At 38.6% G+C, this 23,283-nt stretch overlaps 1 protein-coding gene across 1 annotated transcript; it reads left to right on the top strand.

Annotated features, from left to right (window-relative positions):
• The first annotated feature begins 947 nt into the window (after positions 1 to 947).
• sytl2a (synaptotagmin-like 2a) lies at positions 948 to 21,419 on the top strand. Its single transcript, XM_039776750.1, has 20 exons — positions 948 to 1,140; positions 4,907 to 5,277; positions 5,613 to 5,767; positions 6,357 to 6,459; positions 8,389 to 8,458; positions 8,551 to 8,668; positions 10,699 to 11,271; positions 12,133 to 12,529; positions 12,789 to 13,780; positions 15,602 to 15,703; positions 15,857 to 15,913; positions 16,069 to 16,157; positions 16,358 to 16,462; positions 18,088 to 18,257; positions 18,505 to 18,607; positions 18,717 to 18,878; positions 19,332 to 19,428; positions 19,508 to 19,613; positions 20,280 to 20,485; positions 20,904 to 21,419. The coding sequence occupies exons 2-20, from the start codon at positions 5,177 to 5,179 to the stop codon at positions 21,050 to 21,052; spliced, it is 3,855 nt and encodes a 1,284-aa protein (XP_039632684.1). The 5' UTR covers positions 948 to 1,140; positions 4,907 to 5,176; the 3' UTR covers positions 21,053 to 21,419.
• Positions 21,420 to 23,283: the final 1,864 nt, after the last annotated feature.

The raw sequence follows: 23,283 nt of genomic DNA, 5'->3' as shown, positions 1-23,283 counted from the left end.
TATGTATAGGAATATTGATATGTAAACAAAGATGTTGTAAGATTGAACTTTTTCTATATTCTGTGCTTATGTATTTATTGTGATATTATATATTACTATTAGAATACATGGAAAGGAATATGTATATCTATATGCAAGGAAAAGAATACTAGCTATGCTGCTCTTATTTTTATATTATAGGACTGTTTTGTCTGAAAATGTCTTATTTTTTATAGTTTTGTTTGTTTTGTCTGAAAATGTAATGTTTTATGTTTTGTGTGGACTTCAGGAAGAGAAGCTGATGTTCTACATCAGCTAATGGGGATCAAATCAAATCAAAATTCAGGACCTTTCTGCTGCCTTTGATACAGTGAACCACCAGATCCTCATTTCGACACTCCAGGATTTGGATGTCTCAGGTTCTGTGCTCTCTTTGCTCACATCTAACCTGGCAGACCGAATCTACTGGGTAACTTGGAGAGGATCTATCTCAGAACCTTGCCCACTCAAAAATGGGGTTCCTCAGGGATCAGTCCTGGGTCCCCTCCTCTTTTATCTGTACACCAACTCTCTTGGGTCTGTCATTCACTCGCACGACTTTTCTTATCACAGCTACACAGATGACACCCAACTAATTCTCTCCTGTCCGAAACTCAAGTAGCAGCATGGATCTCGGCCTGTCTGACTGACATTTCTTCTTGGATGTCCACACACCATCTGAAACTCAACCTTGACAAGACTGAGCTCCTTTTCCTTCCAGGGAAGGGCTCTCCTACCCAGGACCTGACTATAACAATTGACAACTCTGTGGAAGTCCCCACCCAGACTGCTAGAAACCTGGGTGTGACACTTGACGACTAACTCTCCTTCACTGCTATTCGTTGAACTTTAAAGTATTTTGTAAAAAAAAAAAAAATGCTTTGGGCCACAGAGAATCACTGCCTCATACAACCCCTCTTCAAAAAAGCCAAACTATCCCTTTATGGTGCTATATATGTTTCCAGTGAGACAGGCTGACTTGAGACGGATGCCTGTAAAGTTGAGCAGGGTAAAGCAGCAGGAGACAGAGCTTCCAGCTGCTCTCTGCTGCTCCTCCCACCTGCAGCAGCTCAGGATCCAGTTGCAGGTTAGTTTTCACCCAGTGAGGAGCAACATCGAGAGGTGAGCTGATTGATTTCTGTCTTCACATTTGGAAAATAGTACTGTCTTTTTTGTAAATGAGTTACTCCACTTTCCTCTGTATGATGTTGTTTTTAGTGCATTTGGGAGGAAAACTTAATAAATACTGAGAATACTTAGTGAATACTTAGTAAAAGGAAAGATCTAAATGAGCATGTTTATCAGCCAAACATTTCAGCTGGGTCATCATTGAAAAACTATACATTCCTGTTATTGAAAACTGGTACCATAGCAGATTGCAAATGTAACAACATACTTTAAGATCGGAATAATAACTCAGTTAAGTAATGTTAAAACTCCTGTTGTGTGGATTCATAATTAGCCTTCTCCATCAGTAAACAATTGAAATAGCCTTCTAACTGCCAGTTTTAATTTCTTCAGTTTTCTACTTACAGAAGAGGAATATGGTTGCTTAACAACTAACTTAAATCCATATCATCCATTTAAATCCAGTTGAACTCAGACCCCAGCCAGACTTGTTGGGCAGCACTGGACTGTTTGGACAGAAACATGCTGTTTGATGTTTTAACTCTCATAGTATTTGAATACGCAATCATATTTTAAGTCATATTCACTGAACATGATATGAATTAAAGCCCTCTTTCTACTTCTAAAAGTCTGCAGTCATGCATGTTAACCAAACGTCTGCCTGAATGTCACTTTCTTACAAAGATAGGATTAGCTGAAGACATAGCTACATTACTTTTAAGAAGTCTTTACATCACATGAATGCATTTTCATACCTATGAACTGCAAAGTGAAGTCACAATGACGCAGACTTTACTAGAACCTTGAGTAGTTGAGGTTTGGTAGTGTTTTGGTAGTGTAGTGTTTTTATTTTTTTCTGTAACCTAGTGGTCACCATTTTTAGATCACTGTTAGTCGTTTCTTTTTAATGCTTTATTTGGACTCAGTATTCGGTCAGTGCAAATTACAGTATGTCGGGATTTGTGTCACCACTCCAGCTTTGAATCATTGAAACCTGGTGCTACAGAGACAGGAAAGATACCAGGCAGAAGTTAGTTCATTAGTTAGCTTGTCAATAGTCACTGATACAGTACATGGTTTTGCAAAACCAAATAATCCAGCTTGTTAATTTTTTTCTGAAGGAAGTCCAACAGTGATGAGGAAATTATTAATCACTACCACAAGGAAATAAGTCATCTGTCCTTCAGCTAGACTTTTCCCCTTTTAGAGAAACAGAACATGCCACATTCTTCTTTGTAAATAACTTAAGTACACCATAAACCAAAAACCTTTTTTATCGAAAATTTTGGAAAAATGTGTATTTCTGCAGCTGCAGTCTTTTCTGGAGGCACATGGCATCTTAGATACTTTTCAGTCAGGTTTTAAAGTATTTCATAGCACTGAGTCGGCACTTTTAAAGGTTTTTAATGACCTATTTTTAATGACAGATTCTGGTGATTCAGCCATTTTAGTGCTTTTAGACCTCACTGCAGCTTTCGACACAGTTGACCACAAAATTCTTTTATCTCGTTTGGAAAACTGTGTGGGAGTCAGGGGGACTGCCCTAAAGTGGTTTGAGTCATATCTTTCAGGGAGATGCTTTTTTGTTAAAATGGGGGACTCTACTTCATCAACTGCGCCTTTGAACTGTGGGGTCCCCCAGGGATCAATTCTTGGTCCTATACTTTTTGCTTTGTACCTTTTTAAAAAGCATGGCATCTCATATCATCTTTATGCTGATGACTGTCAAATGTATATGCCAATCAGAAAACATGAGGGCAGCCCCCTGACACCCCTACTTGACTGTTTAAATGACGTCAAAGAGTGGTTGGCCCGAAATTTTTTAAAACTAAATGAGAGTAAAACTGAGATTATGCATTTTGGCCCCACTAATCAACAAATAAATGCAATAGTGAAATCTAGTTTCTATCATCTTCGCCTTTTAGCCAAAGTTAAACCGTTTTTGTCTTTTAGCAGTTTTGAATAAGCTATACATGCTTTTATTTCTTCTCGTTTGGACTATTGTAATGCACTTTATATTGGTATAAATCAAAACGCACTCTCACGCTTACAGTTAGTCCAAAACTCTGCAGCCCGACTTTTAACAGGAACCAAAAAGCGCGCGCATATAACTCCAATTCTTGCCTCATTGCATTGGCTCCCTGTTAGTTTTAGGATTGATTTTAAGATTTTATTGTTTGTTTTTAAAGCTGTGAATGGACTGGCCCCAACATATATTTCGGACCTCATCCAAATTTATACGCCAGTGCGGACACTGAGGTCAGAGGGCCAGCTCCAGCTTGTGGTCCCCAAGTCAAGACTTAAGACTCGGGGGGACAGGGCCTTTTCTGTGGTTGGACCTAAACTCTGGAATGCCCTGCCTCCCCATGTCCGAATTGCCCCTACAGTTGACTGTTTTAAGGCACGTCTAAAGACACACTTTTATTCTTTGGCTTTTAATTCTGTGTGAGTTATGTGGTCCACTGTGGTGTTTATTCTTTCTATATTTTATATATTTTTTATGAATTGTTTGAATGTTCTGAGTCTTCTGTGCAGCACTTTGGAAACTTTGTGTTTGTAAAATGTGCTATAGAAATAAAGTGGATTGGATTGGATTGGATAAACCTGCATGAGCTTACACAGGAAAAAATCATGTTATCAACAGCTCAGTCTTCATGCAGCCTTGTACTTGAGAATAGAAGGCGATTACAACTTTCCTAACTTGGGTAATGAATAAACAATGGGAGCCAACAACAGTGGAACCACAACTACTTCTACAACAAAGTCACAATTACATAACTACCAGTTACAGTACTACCATTCTTTAGCAAAGAGAACATTTAGCAAATATAGGGGTGCTCATTTAAAAAAAAAGAAAGCATTTTTTCAACATGAACCTCAAACTGATCAAGTCAAGTTTCGGTTACACTTTACTTGAAGGTACCTACATAAGAGTGACATGACACTGTCATGAATGTGTCATAAACATTATAAACAAGTCATAAACGTTTATGACATAATGGTTCTTTAAGTACGTTTCATTCGGTTTTTGTCATGAAAAGTTATGGTTAAGTTAGGGTTAGGGTTAGGGTTGGAGTTAGGGTTAGGTTTCATGTGTCATGACTATGTCATGACAGTGTCATGTCACTCTTATGTAGATATTTTCAAGTAACGTGTTACCGAAGTTTCTTATAACTTCCCACAGCACTCTCTAATGTGGGTGGACATGGACATTGTTAGAACATGCAGGCATTCCGCAGAAAGATTTTTTTTTTTTTTTATCTTCTCTTAAAGGAAGAGCAGAGCTCTGCTGAGATTAAAAAACAACAAAAACAACTGAAGTTGTAATCTATATATAAATATCGATTTTCTCAAAACATTCAATCTATAAAATGTAATAAAATGGAGAAAAAATTCTTGGACATACTCAATTTGCTTATTTGTTGAAACCTTAAGTATATTTAATATATTATCACAGAAGACTGAGAAAACCAGCAAAGATTCACATTGGAGAAGCTGGAACCAGTGAACTTTAAGCATTCTTGCTAAAAAGGTGATTTAAATAATTAATCATTTATCAAATTTGTTGCTGACTATTTTGCTATTGATTGACAGCTTTTCTTTGACCAATCCATTAATCATTTTGGCTTTAATACCAACAGTTGTTGGTACTATTGTATGCTGTCTGTTGAGGGATGCTTCAAGAGAAAGAGACTTTCTTCTGTAAATATATTTCTTCTGAAAATATAATCACTCCTCGGCTTTTCTTTTTTTCTTTTAGGGTCAAACTGGTCTGGAAAGGGTCAGACATGGCTGCAGAAAACAACCTTAGCTAAAGCAAAATCTATCCAAAAGAACCTTAACCACCGTTTCAATATATGATTTTATACAATGGATAAAGCACACACAGTTTGTGTTAACAACTGGCACTGACTTGACTTGGAGGAACAGAACCAGAACCGTATGAACTGAAGCAGTGATCATGTTGAGCCACTAGACACTAACTCGAAGCAGTGGAAAGCTGAGGACGCAGTGAGCGGCAGCAGTCATCATGATCGACCTGAGTTTCCTGACGGAGGAGGAGCAGGAGGCCATCCTGGCTGTGTTGAGAAGAGATGCTGAGCTAAAGAAGGCTGAGGAACAGCGAGTCCAGTGAGTTCCTTGTGTCACTTGTTCCATGTTTGAAGCTCTGGGTCAAAGCCCAAACTATCCCTCGCTGTTTAAGTTTGATCTGTCACAGAGGCGATTGTGAACAATGGATACAAATGTCTGTTCTGAATCAATAAAGTACATTTATTTGCTACCTAGATACAGGGGAAAATGTTGCATCCAGAACAGCAGAGGTTTATACATTGCAAATTACAATACATTACATTTGCAAAAGAATATAAAAAAATATTGTATTTTCCTTTACCAAATTGTTTAAATGAATGCTCTGAATAGTGAAGTAGTGACTTCACATTTCCCACTGATGTGTCTGCACTCAGGAACCTACAGAAGACTGTGAGTGACAAGGGCCAGCTGCGGTACATGACTGGAGAATGGTTCTACGAGACCAAGCAGCTTCGTCATCAGGATCGCATCCATGGCTCCGAGATCATCAGGGCCTCCATGAGACACTCACATAAACCCCTGACTACATGTAAGTCTTCCACATCCTGCATTGCTTTTCTCTTGTATGAAGATTGTAAAATGAGCCTGATCCCTTGAAATGCAAGTTATTTGTGTGTGAACTGAGAGAAATATTTCTATAAATAACTTGTGTTTACATCAGTCAACCTTTTCTGCTATTGGGATAGTTTCAAGTGAATGGATTGTTGAGTATCCTGGCAGAGTGAGAGTGAGGTGATGCTGTGGCTCAGCCCAGGAAACTACCACATCAGTTCATCACAGGTGGCCCTAGTCCCACTACATGTAGCTTATGCAAAAAAGAATCACACTGCAGTTAAACAGAATGTGTCCAAAGCGGTCCAAATATCTATTTTTAAAGTTATTATGTTCCATGAAGCTCGATAATCAACAAGACCAACAAATGATTACAATTGAATGAATGCAGGCTCTGTTGGAGCTAGCTACTACATTTCTTCTGTTTAGGATGGAGACTTATAATTACATGTAGGTTGTCTGTGGGGTAATTATATTATAACATTATGTTGTAATCAATATAAACAGTGTGTGTTACAGTGAATGGTTAACTTCCTTAAACAGTAGATGTGTGTTGTGCGCTGCAGTGGAGCTCTCCCAGATATGGCCTGAGAAGCCCAGTTATGTCAGCAGTGAAAATAAAGACGTGTTCGCCCCACCTGTACTCTGTGGAGTCCTTCAAGAGCCTGAGTGAGTATAGAGAACCAAAGCAGCAAATAGACTTGGGTTTACATAGGATGTTTCGATACATGTTTCCAAAAGGTCGGATATTTGTTCTGATCACTCGTCATTTTAAAAAAGATAATATGTAATACTTCTGCATGACGTTGTCTTAAACTGACTACACCTATGTTATATATATAATTTACAACAATTCTCTGGTTTATTGGCATTTCTTTAAACCAATCACAATCGTTTTGGGCGGTGCTAAGCGCTGGACAGAGCCACGGTGCCTCTGCTAAATAGCCTCGGGAAGGAACTTGTTTTGGTGGAACATGTGTACGCTCAAAAGTAGTTTTAGTCGTGCAACAGAAAACTCCGATTGGACAGATAGTCTAGCTAGCTGTCTGGATTTACCCTGCAGAGATCTGAGGAGCAGTTAACCATAGTCCTCACAAATCCACCGGAGGTAAGGACGCCAACACAAAGAAAGAGGAAGGAAACGGATATCAGGCCTAAATGTGTAAAACCTGGCGGAATTTTCGTCGGCAATGGAGCAATCCCGGAAGTGGAACAGACAGGATATAGACTGGTAGTCAACTAATCTATTGCTAAATTAGCCAGCTAGCGCTCCCCGGTCCGTCTGCCTCACTCGCCTCAAATGTTTTCAGAAACATATTTTAGTGTACTTTTTAGATATAAAAGGAGAAAGTGTGTAGCAAACAGTTGAGGCAACCAGCAGGAGCAAACTTTCTAATTTTACAGCTAAACAGTACACTAAAATGTGTTTCTGAAAACATTTGGCAGTTAGCTTGGAGTTCACGAGCAATGTTGACATTGCGTTAGAGACTCCTGTGCTCTGATTGGTTGTTTACCTTATGCCACTAGCAACACCACGAGAACGTGACTTTTTCACAGATGATCTGTCTCATGTAGTAATAACAGGATATAATGACCGTTTCAGCAAATATGACAAAGACTTTTTTTTTTATAAAAGTTACCAACCGTAGCTTTAATGCACATTTGGTGCTGCAGTGAGTTTTTCTGAGTGTATATGTGATTGATGGTGTGGAACATTGATGAAGCTCTATGGATACACACACAATACTTGTTATTAGGATCCATTCATTGTTGGCTTGGTTCTGTATGTGTGATTTGTTGTTAAAAAGAGACATACCGTATATAATTTCACCAGACATATCCTGAAATGTAGAATAACAGACTTTACATAAACGACATTTTACCCAATGTATGGTCTTCATTTATGGTTAGCAAGTTTAAAACGTTTGGTTCACATAAAGCAAGTGTATATTAAAAAATCTTGCCTCCTGCAGCTTTAAATAATCTCAGAACTACAAACGTTAAACTCTGTCTGTCTGTAAACTCCACATAGTATAAAGAAAACATATGATCTGTGTAGTCTGTTTTGAGCACCATCACATGCTGCACTTGTAGAGTAGATTATTTAGGTGTGACTGTCAGTGAGTGGAGTTGTGCACACACTAAATGGAAACTTAGTAATTGTCCCCCAAGTAATCGTCTTACAAGGTCAGGTCTCACATGTTCATGTCCACTGCTTCTGAGGAGCGATCAGACTTATAAGGATGGAGCACATTCTGCACTGCCTTTAGTTGGGACAATTTACCTGCCTGATCCTGATAGCAACTAAAACTGTAATTATTTGTCTACACGTTACAACACGTTAGATGAGGAGTATTGTTGCAGCTTGCAGAGCCACTTTCAGTGTCAAAAACAAGAGAACAGGCATTTTTTTGGAGTTTTTTATTTTATTGACTAAAACGTGCATGTTGTATAGAAAGGAGTGTAATGCACTTACAGGAACATGCAGATTTTTCTAATCAAGATCAGACTAATTATTTTTGAAAGCCCCAGAATGTTTGAAGTTGCACTTTTTCAAAAATTGTTGACGCATCTTCCCATCCTTGTTTATTCTAATAGATATCAAAACCAGAAGCCATATGAAACACCTCAAGATACACCAAATCCAGTGTTACAGTCACCCACAAAGGTAGGATTCTGACTGGAGAAATTAAATAATTCTAAAAGTTGAGTGAGAGTCCATGCTTCAGTGTTATATTTACAAATGTTCTTTTGTTGAAGCAAAGGAAAAATCCATTCAACAGTGATGTCATTACAAATCACCCTTTTGAAGAAAAGGACAGTCAGTTATTGGACGGAGCGGTGGATCAAGTCACCGACACCCAGACACTGAATGAGGGTGAGTTTTCAACTTGACTCACATCAGTTTGTGCTATTTTAAAGCAACTACAAGGAAGACGCCATGTCGTAAAGATCTTGATGCTAGCCAGCACGTGCATTTGTTTTGCGAGGGAAAGAAAGACACAACTTATTTGTAATACTATTTTTAGCATAGCGATGAGGTCATGCCTCTATTTGTGGCTGTAAGATTAATAACTGTAAAATGACGATCGTGAAATGAAGTCAACTTTGTTTTAGTACCGTTCATACAACAAGGTTACATGTAAGTCTACAACTGACAGATTCAACTGCTCTGTAATAGTAATTTTGTTGATAAAGCTAAAGTTATCAACATTTTCATCATAATGTTTTCCCTTCATAACAATAGGTCAACAGCAAGATATAGCTAGCAACACCAACATAAAATGTTTTCGTTATAAGCCAGTTAGCTAGCTTTGTTTTAGCCACCAATTTATTAATGTAAAACCAAGTCTCGCAACGTATTTCATGAAGAAAATAGACATATTCCATACCTGTCTAGGAGGAGGAGGGTCAATAAAGGATCGGTTTTGAATTCTTTCAAATCCCACAATTCTCTTCATTTGTTGAATGACCAACCAATATGTATTTTTGCCTGTGTTCAATCATTGTCCCTTTTAGCTTTTTTGTTCTTCGGTCAATTTTTTTTCTTTTCTCTCTTTGCTTATCCTGCCCCAGTTATAACCACAAACCATAACTTCAAAGATAAAATTCTTTTGAGAAGATCTCCTCCAGCTTCCTTTAACTGGCTAACGTATGACTCACTGCCAAACTTTGCCTGGGAAAATGTAAACATACATGTAAGCTCTGCGTGCCGTACATCGTTTCGTCTGATTTTGCAGGTAATCGGACCAGGGAACAGACCTTTAGAATTACTAAATAGAAATAGCCAATCATCTTGCTGATGGTCTCGTTTGCTTATGTAGGTCATATAGAGGCACCAGTAATAACTTGAGACTGTTTCATAACCAGTTTAAAACTCCTTGTAGTTACTTTAAATATGTACTGTGAGCGTGAATGGATTACTTGACTATCTAATTCTATATCATGTGTTGTGTTTTCAATTGAGTGGACTGCTTGATGAGCATATCATGAAAGCAGTTACAGTACAAAGCAATGTAAGTCTGGTTCTAGCAATATGTTTGGCATCCAGGTGTGTGGGTCCTTACGCTTGAGCTGTTTCAACCTTTCCTGTGAACAGCATGTTGGCATGAGCAGTGGTTGCATGGCAGTGAAAAGCATTTCCTGGCTTGTGATTTCTAACAATTTTATCATCTGTCGTCATCCCGTCTTGTTTTTGTTGCAATTTCAGAAGGCATTTTTACAGAGTGCCACAGGAAACGTGACAAAATTCAATTCCACATAGGTCCTTGGTGTGCTAACATATTTAATAGTTCAAGAAACTCAACCATAAGAGATATGACTGTTATTTAATCAAAGTTTTACAGCTAAAGTCTTTGTATTTCTGACAATATGTCTTAGTGTTTTCATCCTGTCACTGTGAAATGAGCCAGTTAGATGGGACCACAGATTTTCCCAGGGGTTGGCAAAGTGAAGAGAAGTCCAAATACACAAGGCTGCCAGACTAGCCAGAGGATTACACATAAATACATTCCAATGCCTTAATCTTTACCGCATGACTTGTGGCTGCTGGAACTATTTCACAGGGGCTATGAAAACAATGTTTTTGTGGAAGAAATTATAAAATAAGAAGGAAACAACCAACACAAATAGTGACAGTTTAGACAAGGCACAATAGGTCAATTGGTTACCTAATACCTATCCATACTCAAAACTTTCCCCCCGTGTTAGACAACAAGCTCTTGACATACCTAAATAGACTTCCCAACATATAATGTGTGAAGTGAATCTCCTAAGCAAGAGGCGATGCAGGATTAAACAGAGGCTGTGATGGTTTAAGAGTTGTTGAAGGATACCAGTGATTAAACACTCAACAGAAACACACAGCTGATGTGTTGTTGGTTGAAATTTTTGTTTTGTTTCTTTCAGAGCCTTTACCATCATCTGATAGCTGCATTTCTTATGCTAGTAACATTAAACAAGACCATAATGACAGCCCGAACGCATCTGTTCCCATGTCAATGCCCGAAAACAGAGAAGTGATCACCCGTTCTCAGCCCTGTTTTGTTGAGGAAGACGGGCAAGGAGATCAGCAGACTAACACCGCTGCTCCGAGGGGCATCCTCAAGCGCTTGTCCACTTCTAGCTCCACAGACTCTCTGTTCTCTCGCCTGGACCTGCAGAGTCCAGTTAGCCTGGATTCTCTCCCTGAGACCTGGATAGACAGGAAGCAGGTGAGGTTCAGCTCTACGGTCGGTTGGAGCGAATTGGAGTGGCAAGATGGGAAGGAGCTGGGAGAGCACAGTTTGCTGGACGTCGACTCCGTCACTCCCTCTGAACTGGAAAATAATAGTGACCTTGACCATACTGGTAGTACCACTGTTGGCACACGTAGGCCTTTACTCAGACAGAGCCAAGTGGATTCACAGGAAGGTGAACTCAATTGCAAAGATGAGGCAAGCCTCCAAGAGCAAGAAGCTGGCCAACACCCGGTTCTTGGTGGTAAGAGTTTTATTCAAAACCAATGAGTCATCAAACAGCCAATCAATAAGTCAAACTAACAGCCAATGACTTCAGTATCTACACGTTAATAAACATCTAGACATCAGGCAATCACATACAAAAATAATTTTCACATTTATCCTGCTTGTGCATGCTCTTGCATGTAGTGAAATGTGCATTTATTATAACTGCTTGTAGAAACTGGTGGATAAGACAACAGGAAGAAAATGTCTGTTTGATTGTATTATTGGGTTTTACTGCACATGATTGCTTTGGCATTATGGTCTGCAGCTTTGCTATTAATGTCTCATGCCATGTGTTGGAGTTTTCCATTGGTTTATTATATTAATGTGAAATGACGTGTGGCATTGCTAATCCCCAAAAAGACTATAAATTGGGCTAAAGTAAAGCCTTGATAATCTGCTAATTTAATTTAGTCCACAATTGGAGCTCATGGTTTAATTACGTATTATAATGCAATTTTTTGTAGATCATTTGTGTTTTATAGCTTATTTAAAATGATTTGGATGCCATAAGTGTGAGACAATTGGTGAACTCTGTGTGTTGCAGTCATTTCATTTCAGTGTACCTCGGTTAGAAAATGGTCATTGCTATTTGCCATGGTGTAGTACCACTGAGGGATGTCAAAGTTGCAAATTTTCTAATCCTATACAATGGCCTTTAAAATGCTGTCACGCTGGCATTTTGCATGTAGAATGCAGTTACAATATTAAGTGCCCCACTTCATTTGACAGTAATACACCAAGAAAAGCCCTACACAGGTATGTTTTATTATACTGTGCAGTGTTTAGCAGATATAATGTGCATGAGTGATCCAATATGTGGTTGCTGTCTTTGCAGATGTCTCTGAGCACTGTCATTCAGAGGTCCTAAGCCATGCAGTGCCCAAACTCGTTTCTGCTGAGCAGGAGTCAGGTAAGCCTGTTCACCTGGAGACAGAGCCTGAAGAGGAACAGCACTCTCAGGCTGAGGCCACAGACTGGCCAACTGGACACAACATCCATCCCCAAAAGCTGCCTGAACAGAGAACTGACATTTCTGTTGAGGTCACCTCAGACACCAAGCCGTTTAATGGCAGACCAAAGGGTTCATCTCATGCTGTTTCACCAAAGCCTAGACACATTTTTGAGAAAGAGAGAACTGCTGAAGTACAGAGTCCACAAAAAGAAGAGGTAAAGGTACCAAAACAAAGTAAAAACCAGCAACACCCAAAATTCCCCCCAGGGGCCTTTATTCCGTCGGAAAAAAAAGGAGTAAGTGTTTCAAAAGGTCAGACAGCAACATACCTCTGAATGACAGAAAGACCACTACCACTTGAAACAGACACTGCAGATTACAACACTTAATCAACATCTGAAAATGCTTTAAAATGAAAAATTGAATTATGTCTGTGTCCTACAAGAACAGTCTGTTTATTACGAAAACAGATGCATCTTTACATAGATTTATTAAAAAAAATTCTGTGAATATAAACAGATCCTAGGGTAACGCTAAAGCCCTCTACACAGTTCAACACTCAATAACAAAGTGGTTTCCCCACAAGCTGATCTGAGAACATCCATATATAACAGAGACAAGTCTGAGGAAGAGGCACAAGTGTCTCCATACAAAACCAAGTCTAATGTTGTTTTGAAATCATTAAAAGTGACAGACAAGGGTTTTGTCAGTCAGAGTTCAGACAGGTCACAGCTGAGGAGTCTTGGTAGTACTGGGGATGTCCAGTCAACATGTCACCAATCCCAAGTCAAGGCTAATACAGAGCATCAAGAAAGACCCCTCAGTCCTAGTAAATCCCAATCTCCGAAATCAAAAGACCAGGATGACGAAGTCAGGAGGAGTCCATCAAAGACCTTCCATCCAAGGGTCCTACCTAGAGAATCATCCAGTCCTAAGATATCCAAGCTGGAAGGCTCTCCCTTGAAAACCTTTTCAATAGACATCGACCCCCAAACTAAGGTGGTTGAAGAACAAGAAGTGAAGGCGACACCAGTACCAAGACAGAAGAAGAGTCCCTCACACGAAGCTAAGCAGACAGTGCAGACAGACGCTATCCCTACCACAGACATCACCTCTCGTCCTCTCCCTTTACTTCCAGAAGACAGAGCAGCTTATTTTGGCAATGTGAATACACAACAAAGTAGTTCAAGCTCCTTTACATCAACACAATCCAAAAAAGCTTCAGAGAAGAAGTTGGGGACCTTTGCACGCCTCGCCAGATCTCTCATCCCTCAGGATTATCAGCATTACCTTGGGCCACAGGAGAAGGCCCATGTCCCTCCTTTTCACCAAGACAGAGCTGTTGCGGCAGAAAAGGAAGTGGAACACACACCACAAAATGCCCTCAGAGACTTTGTGGGAAACCAGAGAGACAGTTCCACTGTTGGGAATCCTCCCGCAGTCACTTCTTCGATTGTGCAAAATAAAGACGGATACTCCAGCCAAAACACATCAACCAGGGCCGGGTCTCTGTCTCGGGCAAGTTCAGGAAGTGAGCTTTTGAATTTTCTCTACATTTATATTTCTCCAAGTGATTGATTAAACAAATCAGTTAACACGTTAACATTTATGAGTCTCAAATTTCTGTGTTGTGCAAACTGCTGTTGACCTTAATTCTTCTTTTGTATTTCATCTTCAAACATATCTATACAAAACTGTAGAACAAATGTTTAAGTTTAGTTGCCAGTTTAACCTATAGAAAACTTTTTTTTTTAGTTGAAGAGCGTTTTGTGATTAAAGAGCTGCTGATAGATATGTGGTAGCTACATTAAAGGTCCCATGGCGTGAAAATTTCACTCTATGAGGTTTTTTAACATTAATATGAGTTCCCCCAGCCTGCCTATGGTCCCCCAGTGGCTAGAAATGGTGATAGGTGTAAACCGAGCCCTGGGTATCCTGCTCTGCCTTTGAGAAGATGGGCTGATCTGGAATCTTGCTCATTATAAGGTCATAAGGAGCAAAATTACCTCCCCTTTGCTTTGCCCGCCCAGAGAATTTGGCCAACCCATGAGAGAGAGACATCATAGCTTTCAAAAACTAGCAGTTGGTTAAGGGCCACACCCTACACCTTGCCCCCCTACCTTGCCCCCCCCCCTCCTCCTCAATAGCTTCAGACACAGAAATGGCACATCCTGAAAGCTCATTGTGATACTGGCTCTAGTGACTAATTTTGCACCAAGGCTGAATTTCGGAAGAGACTTCAGATACAGTATTAGGGGACCACTAAGGTCTATATAAAAGAGACTTTCAGATACAGTATTAGGGGACCACTAAGGTCTATATAAAAGAGACTTCAGATACAGTATTAGGGGACCACTAAGGCCTATATAAAAGAGACTTCAGATAAAGTATTATATAAAAACAAGAGCACCATGTCATGGGACTTTTAAAGCTCCTATGACATGCTGCTCTTTGGATGCTTTTATATAGACCTTAGTGGTCCCCTAATACTGTATCTGAAGTCTCTTTTATATAGGCCTTAGTGGTCCCCTAATACTGTATCTGAAGTCTCTTTTATATAGACCTTAGTGGTCCCCTAATACTGTATCTGAAGTCTCTTTTATATAGGCCTTAGTGGTCCCCTAATACTGTATCTGAAGTCTCTTTTATATAGACCTTAGTGGTCCCCTAATACTGTATCTGAAGTCTCTTTCCCGAAATTCAGCCTTGGTGCAAAATTACAGCCACTAGAGCCAGTCCCACAATGAGCTTTCCTTAGGATGTGCCGTTTTTATGTCTCTAGCTATTGAGGAGGAGAGAGGGCGGGGCAAGGTGGAGGGTGGGGGTGTGGCCTTGACCAACTGCCACTTTTCTCGTTTGAAAGCCATGATGTCTCTCTCCCATGGGTTGGCCAAATTCTCTGGGCGGGCAAAGCAGAGAAAGGGGAGGTAACCTTGCTCCTTATGACCTCATAACAAGCAAGATTCCAGATCAGCTCATCTGAGCTTTCATTTTCTCAAAGGCAGAGCAGGATACCCAGGGCTCGGTTTACACCTATGCCCATTTCAAGCCAATTGGGGACCATAGTCAGGCCGGGGGAATGCATATTAATGTTAAAAAAAACTCATAAAGTGAAATTTTCATGCCATGGGACCTTTAAACCTTACCATAAAGAGTCAAGCTGCTGTTAGCAACAACAATAATCCTGTTGTTCATTTTCATCACAATAGAATGAAAACACAGTGGGGTCATATTCCTTGTGTTTACCATGATGATACAGTAGCAAAACATGGATGGTTGCTGAGTAAGTCAGAAATTGTGTAACATCTGTGGTGAGTCTGTTTTCCAGAGCTGATTTTGTTTCATTCGGCAGGTCATGATGACAGTTCTAGTCCCATCATTTCAGCCCTTAAACAATTATCTTCAAGGAACATATCCTCATCCAAAAGTCTGGAAAACCTCACCTCACAAACAAGTAACACAACTCTTTCTTCTTCAGATAGGCTGCTGTAGTTTTTTAATACAGATTGAATACAGCTATAATGTATAGCCAGTGCATTATTTCATGTTACATGATATCATGAGAGGTATGTAAATAATGCTGCCTCTTGGCCCTATTTCTTCTTAGGAGAAGAGAGGACCCAAAATAACTCAAGAGAACAAATGAATCAAAGTGTGGATAACGGTAAACGTGGTGCTCTCTTCATATACACATTTATCAGGACATACACAGGCTGGGAAATTATTTAAACATGAAATCAGTATGCTGTCGAAATTCAGATATTATTATATATTATATATGGTCATTGTAAGAGATTCAAAGTCATATTTGTTTTCCAGTTTCTTTGCTTCCACCATCAGCCTCTACTCTCCCCAACTCAAAGCAGATGAAAAGCAGTGTGTCAGTGACTGTTCTTCAGCAGGACGAGGTAAATAACTCTTCACTGACTCTGGTATATTGAACTTACAACAAACTTATGATATCCAGTGTTCAACATCTGCACTGCAGCCAGTAAACTGATACATTTGCCTCTCACATAAGAGCTAATTGATTGGATGCTCTCTGGCTTCCTCTCTGACTCTGTCATGTTTGTGTTTTTAACTCATTCATGCTTTTCTCTGATATCAGACAGATAGTGACAGCACTTCTGAGACCATCTTGGGCTGGAGAAGAAACACGGGCAGCTCCACATCTAACTTAAGTCTCTCCTCAGGAATGGCCTCCATGTCGTCTGTATGTCAACATGCAGCTCACTAGATTATATATGTTTCTGATAAAAAAATACACTGTGCATATAGCTTGTTAGCTGTGGAAAGTTGAATGTTCACAACAAGATTGTTTTTTAACCTAATTAGTCTGACTCTTTTCAACAAATCCCATGAAAAGACCAATGTGACAGTTCATCCTTCAATACTTTCTGTCTGTGGCTCTCAGTTATAAGTCCCTACTTTAGACTTTAAAAACAACTCCTAAATATAAAGAATAACAAAAAAGGCTCAGTAATTTCCTAAAACAGCTTGTTACTGTAGTTTTTATCAAACATTATTGGTTTTGGTTTTTTAATGAGATTTGTTGACTAATAAATATAAAGAGTAACACCATACTGATCTTTTAATTAAAGAAAATGCTTCATGTGGGGTTTATATGGAAGCCCTGAGAGACAAGCTAGACAGGTTTTTTTGGGGTCTTTTTTTTTAGTTTTTTTTTTTTTTTTTTTTTTTTTTTTCCTCAAATTATTTGTATTGCCTTTTTTTTTTTTTTTTTTTCTAAATAGGACTAGGATGTTTTCTTCCAGTATTAATTTCGCCATGCTCTGTAAACACAAGGAAACAGCAGATTATAACTGAATGAAATACATTTCTAGCCAAAACAAAGACGTGACAGCAATGTTATAACTTGCTACCCTGGAAATCCAGAGTTCTCGCGAGAGCACTATTTGAATTTGCTCAGCGTGTCACTCTGGCATTCAGTAATGATGCTCCTTAACTATGCCCTTGTAGCCCTGCTGCACCAATAACATCGGTGTATCTGATATAGGCGGGCCAGTGGCGAGCTAAACAGATGACGACAGTTTAATCTACCAGTTAGCTCAGCTGGTAGCTAAGTATATGGGTACGCTCTGGATACGTCACCCTGTGTATTGTTGTGATTGGTCGTAGTGTTATCCAATTGCGTGCAGTGAGATTTTCAAATGCATAATTGGTGCCGTCCCTCAAGCTGGGCCATTTTCATTACTCAATGCCAGACCCTTAATCATCATGGGTCTGGATTTCCAGGCTAATAACTTGCTAACACACAATATAAATGTATCTTGTGTTTAGAGTGCATGGAGAAATTAAAACTTACCTGTAAGAAAACATGAATAGTTTCAGTCCTATTCAGAACAGAACAAGGGATAGTGGTGCAGTGGCCGAAATGAAACAACGAACGGTTACACTTCACTTGAAGGTATCTACATAAGAGTGACATGACACTGTCATGAACGTGTCATAAACATTATAAACAAGTCATAAACGTTTATGACATAACGCTTCTTTTAGTAAGTGTCATTCGGTTTTTGTCCTGACAAGTTATGGTTATAGGGTTAGGGTTAGAGTTAGGGTTCATGTCTCATGACTGTGTCATGACAGTGTCATGTGTTCATGACACTGTCATGTCACTCTATGTAGATACCTTCAAGTAAAGTGTTACCCAACAAACAAACTGCTTCTCAGGGCTTCTGTAGGTTTAGGTTCTAAAGACAAATAAAAACAAAAGACAGACAATCAAGGCAATTAATGTGATCATTTTACAAAAACAATGAGTTACAACTAGAGAGGATGGTGTTTTCTCTCTTCGGTGTTATTATGAATGAGCAGGTCAGCGGCAGCATGAGCAGCATTCACCCTGCAGATTTTGGTGATGTGGAGGTCCAGGGAAGCATCCAGTTTGCTGTGAACTACATCCAGAAGCTTGGAGAGTTTCACATATTTGTGGTGCACTGCAGGGATCTAGCCATGGCCGAAACTAAGAAGAACTGCACTGACCCGTAAGTGCTTGCTATATCGGTATGATCAAAATGGCAAAGTTTGAACAAATGTCATATCATCCAGTGATATTTGCGATGTAGAGGTTGGAAAGGGAACTGGCAGATCAGAAAAGAGGCTGGAACATTTGAAATGGAACAGAACATTTGTCAAACAGTTGCCTCTTGCTGTCATTTAAAGAATTTTCAAAATGTCACTCTATATGCTCTAGTTGAAAGTAAGAAAAGTAACTCTACTGTCTTTTTACAGATATGTGAAATGTTACCTTCTTCCTGACAAAACCAAGTTGGGAAAGAGAAAAACCACTGTAAAAAAGAAGACTTTAAACCCAACCTACAATGAAATCCTCAGGGTAAGAATTGCATATTTAGTAGTCTTTTACAGATTATTCACTACATGTAGTCTATTTTCTATTTTTCATATGTTACAAACATCTGTGTTGGCTTCTTCCCCTTTCATAGTTTAAAATCATAATGGAAGTGTTGAAAACTCAGAATCTGAACATCTCGGTGTGGCACAACAACACTTTTGGGTGGAACAGTTTCCTGGGCGAGGTGGACCTGGATTTATCAGAGTGGGACTTCAGCAACACTCACATCAATGAATTCCCACTAAAGGCCAGGGTAAAGGCTTCATTTCTGTACGCTGTCTGCAGTGGTGGAAGAAGCATTTAGATAGTTTACTAACAGTATTTTAGTAAAAGTAGCAATACTACAGTATAAAGGTAAAAGTACTAAAAAGGTATTTGCATCAAAATATATGTACCTAAAGTACCAAAAGTTAAAGTAAAATTAAGATTAATAATATGAATCTTAATTAACTTTTTATATTATTATTATATTATATATTATATCACTGGGTTATAACTACTGATGTAATAATATGTACCTCATTAGTAAAGGCGGGGTTAATTTGAATGACTTTAAATACTGCTGGGTAGCTTAATTTGATATATCGTTATTGATCAGGTGATTTATATTTTGTCAAAATTGTATTTACTTGAGTAAATGTACTTAGTTACTTTCCACCACTGGCAGTTTGATTTGGCGTTTACTCAGCTCAGCTCAATCCTTCAGGTCTCAGCACAAAGTCCAGCACCGTCTCCCCTGCTAGTGATGGACAGCAGAGGACAGATGAGGGTCGCCCTGAGATTCCTGCCGCAGACGTCCCACAGTGAGCTGATGACTCCTCATATTTGATCAATTCTTCCCTTTGGGTTGTGCAGCTTATTGTGGTCTGACTGCATCCACAGGTAAGAGGACAGCTAGGATAGAGACTGGTGAGGTGCAAATCTGGGTGAAAGACTGCAAGAATCTTCCTCCAGTCAGAGGAGTTATTATCGACCCGTTTGTGAAATGGTAGGATGTCCTGCAAACTGCCAGCTCACTGAGTATGGTGACACAATGCATTATATAAGTGTGAAATAATGTAATACATTTTTAAACACAACTTATTATTATAAAATGTTATTTCATTTTTCTTTTCTTTTTACACTAATAGAGTTTATACAGGATGAAATTACATTTTGCAAATGCATTTCATAATTTCATTGTTATATGATATATGTTATATGATGACGTTATATGGTTATATTTGTCTATATTTAAGTGATACATTTGTTTCATACTATCTTATTTATTTTCAAAGAAAAAAAAGGATCCAAATTATTATAAAAAGCCTTTATTTAGATGGCTATTTAATAGCTTCAGTCTTCTTCAGAAGGCTGCTTTGTGCAATACACGTGGGTTGCTGCCCAGCTCTACTTTTAATGTAAGATTTTGATATGAAATAGCTATCTAAATAAAGACTTTTTATAATAATTTTCATAAGAAGAGTGTCTTGGATCCTTTTTTTCTTTGAAGCTTTTGTTCCCTTTCCAAAGAGCACCTTCATAATTTGTTTTGAACTTCTGAGCACTCCAGACATTTTTCTTATGATCTTATTTATTTATTTAGTTTTTAACCATTTGTGTTTCCATACATGAATAATTGCATTTTTATCTCCCTCCTTCCCTTCTGCTGCAGCACTGTGCTTCCTGACACGAGCCAGAGAAGCCGACAGAAGACGCGGGTGGTGAAGAGGACCGCCAACCCGATGTTTAACCACACCATGGTGTACGACGGCTTCCGACCAGAGGACCTTAGAGAGGCCTGTGTGGAGATCACAGTGTGGGATCACGACCGACTCAACAACCACCACATTGGCGGTCTGAGGCTTGGGTTAGGGACAGGTGAGATTCCATGCCACTGTTATTATTTTCAACATGGTTACAACTGCAATCTGGATACCTCTGATATATGACCTGTGTGTGATCTGAATTTGTACTCAGTTAACACTGAGTTAAGATATACTGTCCAGATAATGAACAAACCTGACATATTATTACATATACACCATTGTTTGCATCCTCTGGAGATGGTTTGGAATATCTACTCACACTATCACAGTAAGGGTTGTTTGCATTTCTGTTATTAATTTGCCTAAATAAGACATTCTGACTGCATTTTAATACCAGGTGTAAATTGGGTCTTTGTTTCTGCCTCACATACAAAAATTAAATCATTCTACCATTAGTTTCAACTATTCCTTTTTTTTACTCAATTATTACCTTCATATTAATACAATTATTTCTGGGCCTTTCTGTGCAGGGAAGAGTTACGGGTTGGACGTGGTTTGGATGGATTCAACGACAGATGAAGCAAACTTATGGGAAAGGATGTTACAGTCTGATGGTGAATGGGTGGAGGATGTTTTACCTCTGAGAATGTTGGTCATGGCAAAAAGCATGTCAAAGTGAGATTGTATAAAATGTGTGGAAACGTTATGGGAGCACACTGTATGCACATTTGGATGGATCTACAAAGTATACACTATGAGTGGAAGTAGCAGCCTTAATGAGCAATGTGTATGTATCTGTATTATAAATAAATATGCATGGTACTTAAGTTTGTATAGTACAAACAACATGTTAAATCTGTATTCTCAAAAAGGTTAATTACTTATAATATATATGATACAAAATAGGGCTTAGAATACAATCTAAATTATACAAATTACAGATTGTTTCGATCTGAGCACCAATGATTTGTATATAGTCCTATTGTTCTATTAAGTAATTACTGCATTAAACAATTCTCTCTTCAATAAACAGTATATTCATCTGACTTGTGATTTGGTGTTATTATAACGGGTGAGGTGTTTCATTTATGTTAGAAAAGTCAACACTTGGAAATAGACATTATACTTAATGTTATTGACATCAGATAATAGCTGTCATCAAAATCATAAATACTCACCCCAGAAGCAGCTATACATTATTAGATTTCTAGTAGTTCAGCCATGTGTGTTGCAGATGCATTATCATTTTCATTTGTGACTCTCTTTGGCAATAACTGCAAATTTTGAACATTATTGATCAAGAGTAGATAGTAGCTTAACATGGACTCTGAAGCTTCTGGAGAGACAATAATCAATAGCCAGTGAGACAGTCTTGTCTAACCTTCTAAAGACAGAAAGACTGCAAGGGCCAGAAGCACAATCTAGAATCTAAGGCTGGCTAATACCTCAGTTTACTGTCACTGTTCTAGCTATTATATATTTATGCTTTGATTTGATTATTCATTCTAAACTGTATTTTCAAGGTGTTGTTATATTCACTCTTTTCAATTTATAGTTCTCTTCAGCAGCATTAGCTGCACTAATATTAGATGTATTATTATCTTCATTGACCACTAGAGTCTGCTGTTGAGCCACAAATGACAACAACTCTTGAGAGAAATATTTTCAAGCCCTGCCACAACTCATATTTACTTGTACTTAGACACAGGGTTGAGGCAAGTCTTGCCCTATTTTGAAAGAAAACATTTGATCTTGTTATTCGACATACCAGAGAAGTCTCTGTAAAATATAAATATGTAACTTTAATAAAACAAGAGAGAAAACATATCCATCTTCATTTATATACGTCATTTATTTAAATTTGAGATTTCAAAATTTTTTAGTTCATGGTTTTAAAAATGACTAAAATTCACTAAACACTACTACTACTAGTGTTTAGTGAGTAGTACTACTACTACTACTACTACTACTACTAATACTAATAATAATAATAATAATAATAATAATAATAATAATAATAATAATAATACAATGCTCAGTCAGTGAAGTCAGAATAAGCATTATTAGAATTAATAGAATTATTTCCGACAGTACATTTAATGCAGCAATATTTCAACTCTCACCTTCGCACATGTCTAAAGCTTTGTCATTGGTTGATCCGCCCTGATGCGACAAGAAATACCCCTATACGATTGGTTGTCGCGTCATGTCAATCGAGACGGAACCAGCAAACCAGCGACCAGCCTTTGCGTTGCTAAGGTAAGTTAAACAGCTACGTCATGCTCACTACATTCCGCCCTAAAGTCAGGCGATTCTACCTTCAAAATAAATTTCGGAGCGTGCCACTTTTGGAAAATAAAACGTTGATGCTGGCTATTGGAGTTTTCAGATGAGCCAAAAGCATATCATATATGTAGTTTGTTCCTGGGGTAGAACTCTCATGCAATGAAAGGATAAGGAATGCCGCCAACGCCACACACCCCAAGTTTCTGAGGCTTTGATTTGGCAACAATGAAGTGGATCAAAGCGACGCTTGATGCAAGTAATGCTAATAATGTTGCTATGAAAGCCATGCATAGACGGAGTTAAATTAAGGAGTGCTTTTTTAATTTATGTATTTAACCTATTAAAACACACTCAAAGAGAAAGCACTTGGTTAAACCTTGCAATTACTTTACTAATATGGTTCCATGTTGATGTTTTTAAAGCCGTAATTAACAGGATGGCCTGGCTGTGGGAATTACTTTTTTATGTTTAGAACATCACATTCTTATTGCATTGACTGGCAATTCAATCACTTCAATAATTTGTCGCTTCATTACACATTATACCCATAAATGTAAAAATATAGACAGCCTGTTAGTTAAAGCTGCAATTCTGTTATATAAAGCTATTCAAAAGTTATCGTTA

Source organism: Perca fluviatilis, chromosome 16 (genome assembly GCF_010015445.1).
Source record: "Perca fluviatilis chromosome 16, GENO_Pfluv_1.0, whole genome shotgun sequence".
In the NCBI taxonomy this organism is placed as follows: domain Eukaryota; kingdom Metazoa; phylum Chordata; class Actinopteri; order Perciformes; family Percidae; genus Perca; species Perca fluviatilis.
Note: the sequence above shows the minus strand (reverse complement) of the source record. Positions and strands in the feature narration are given on the sequence as shown.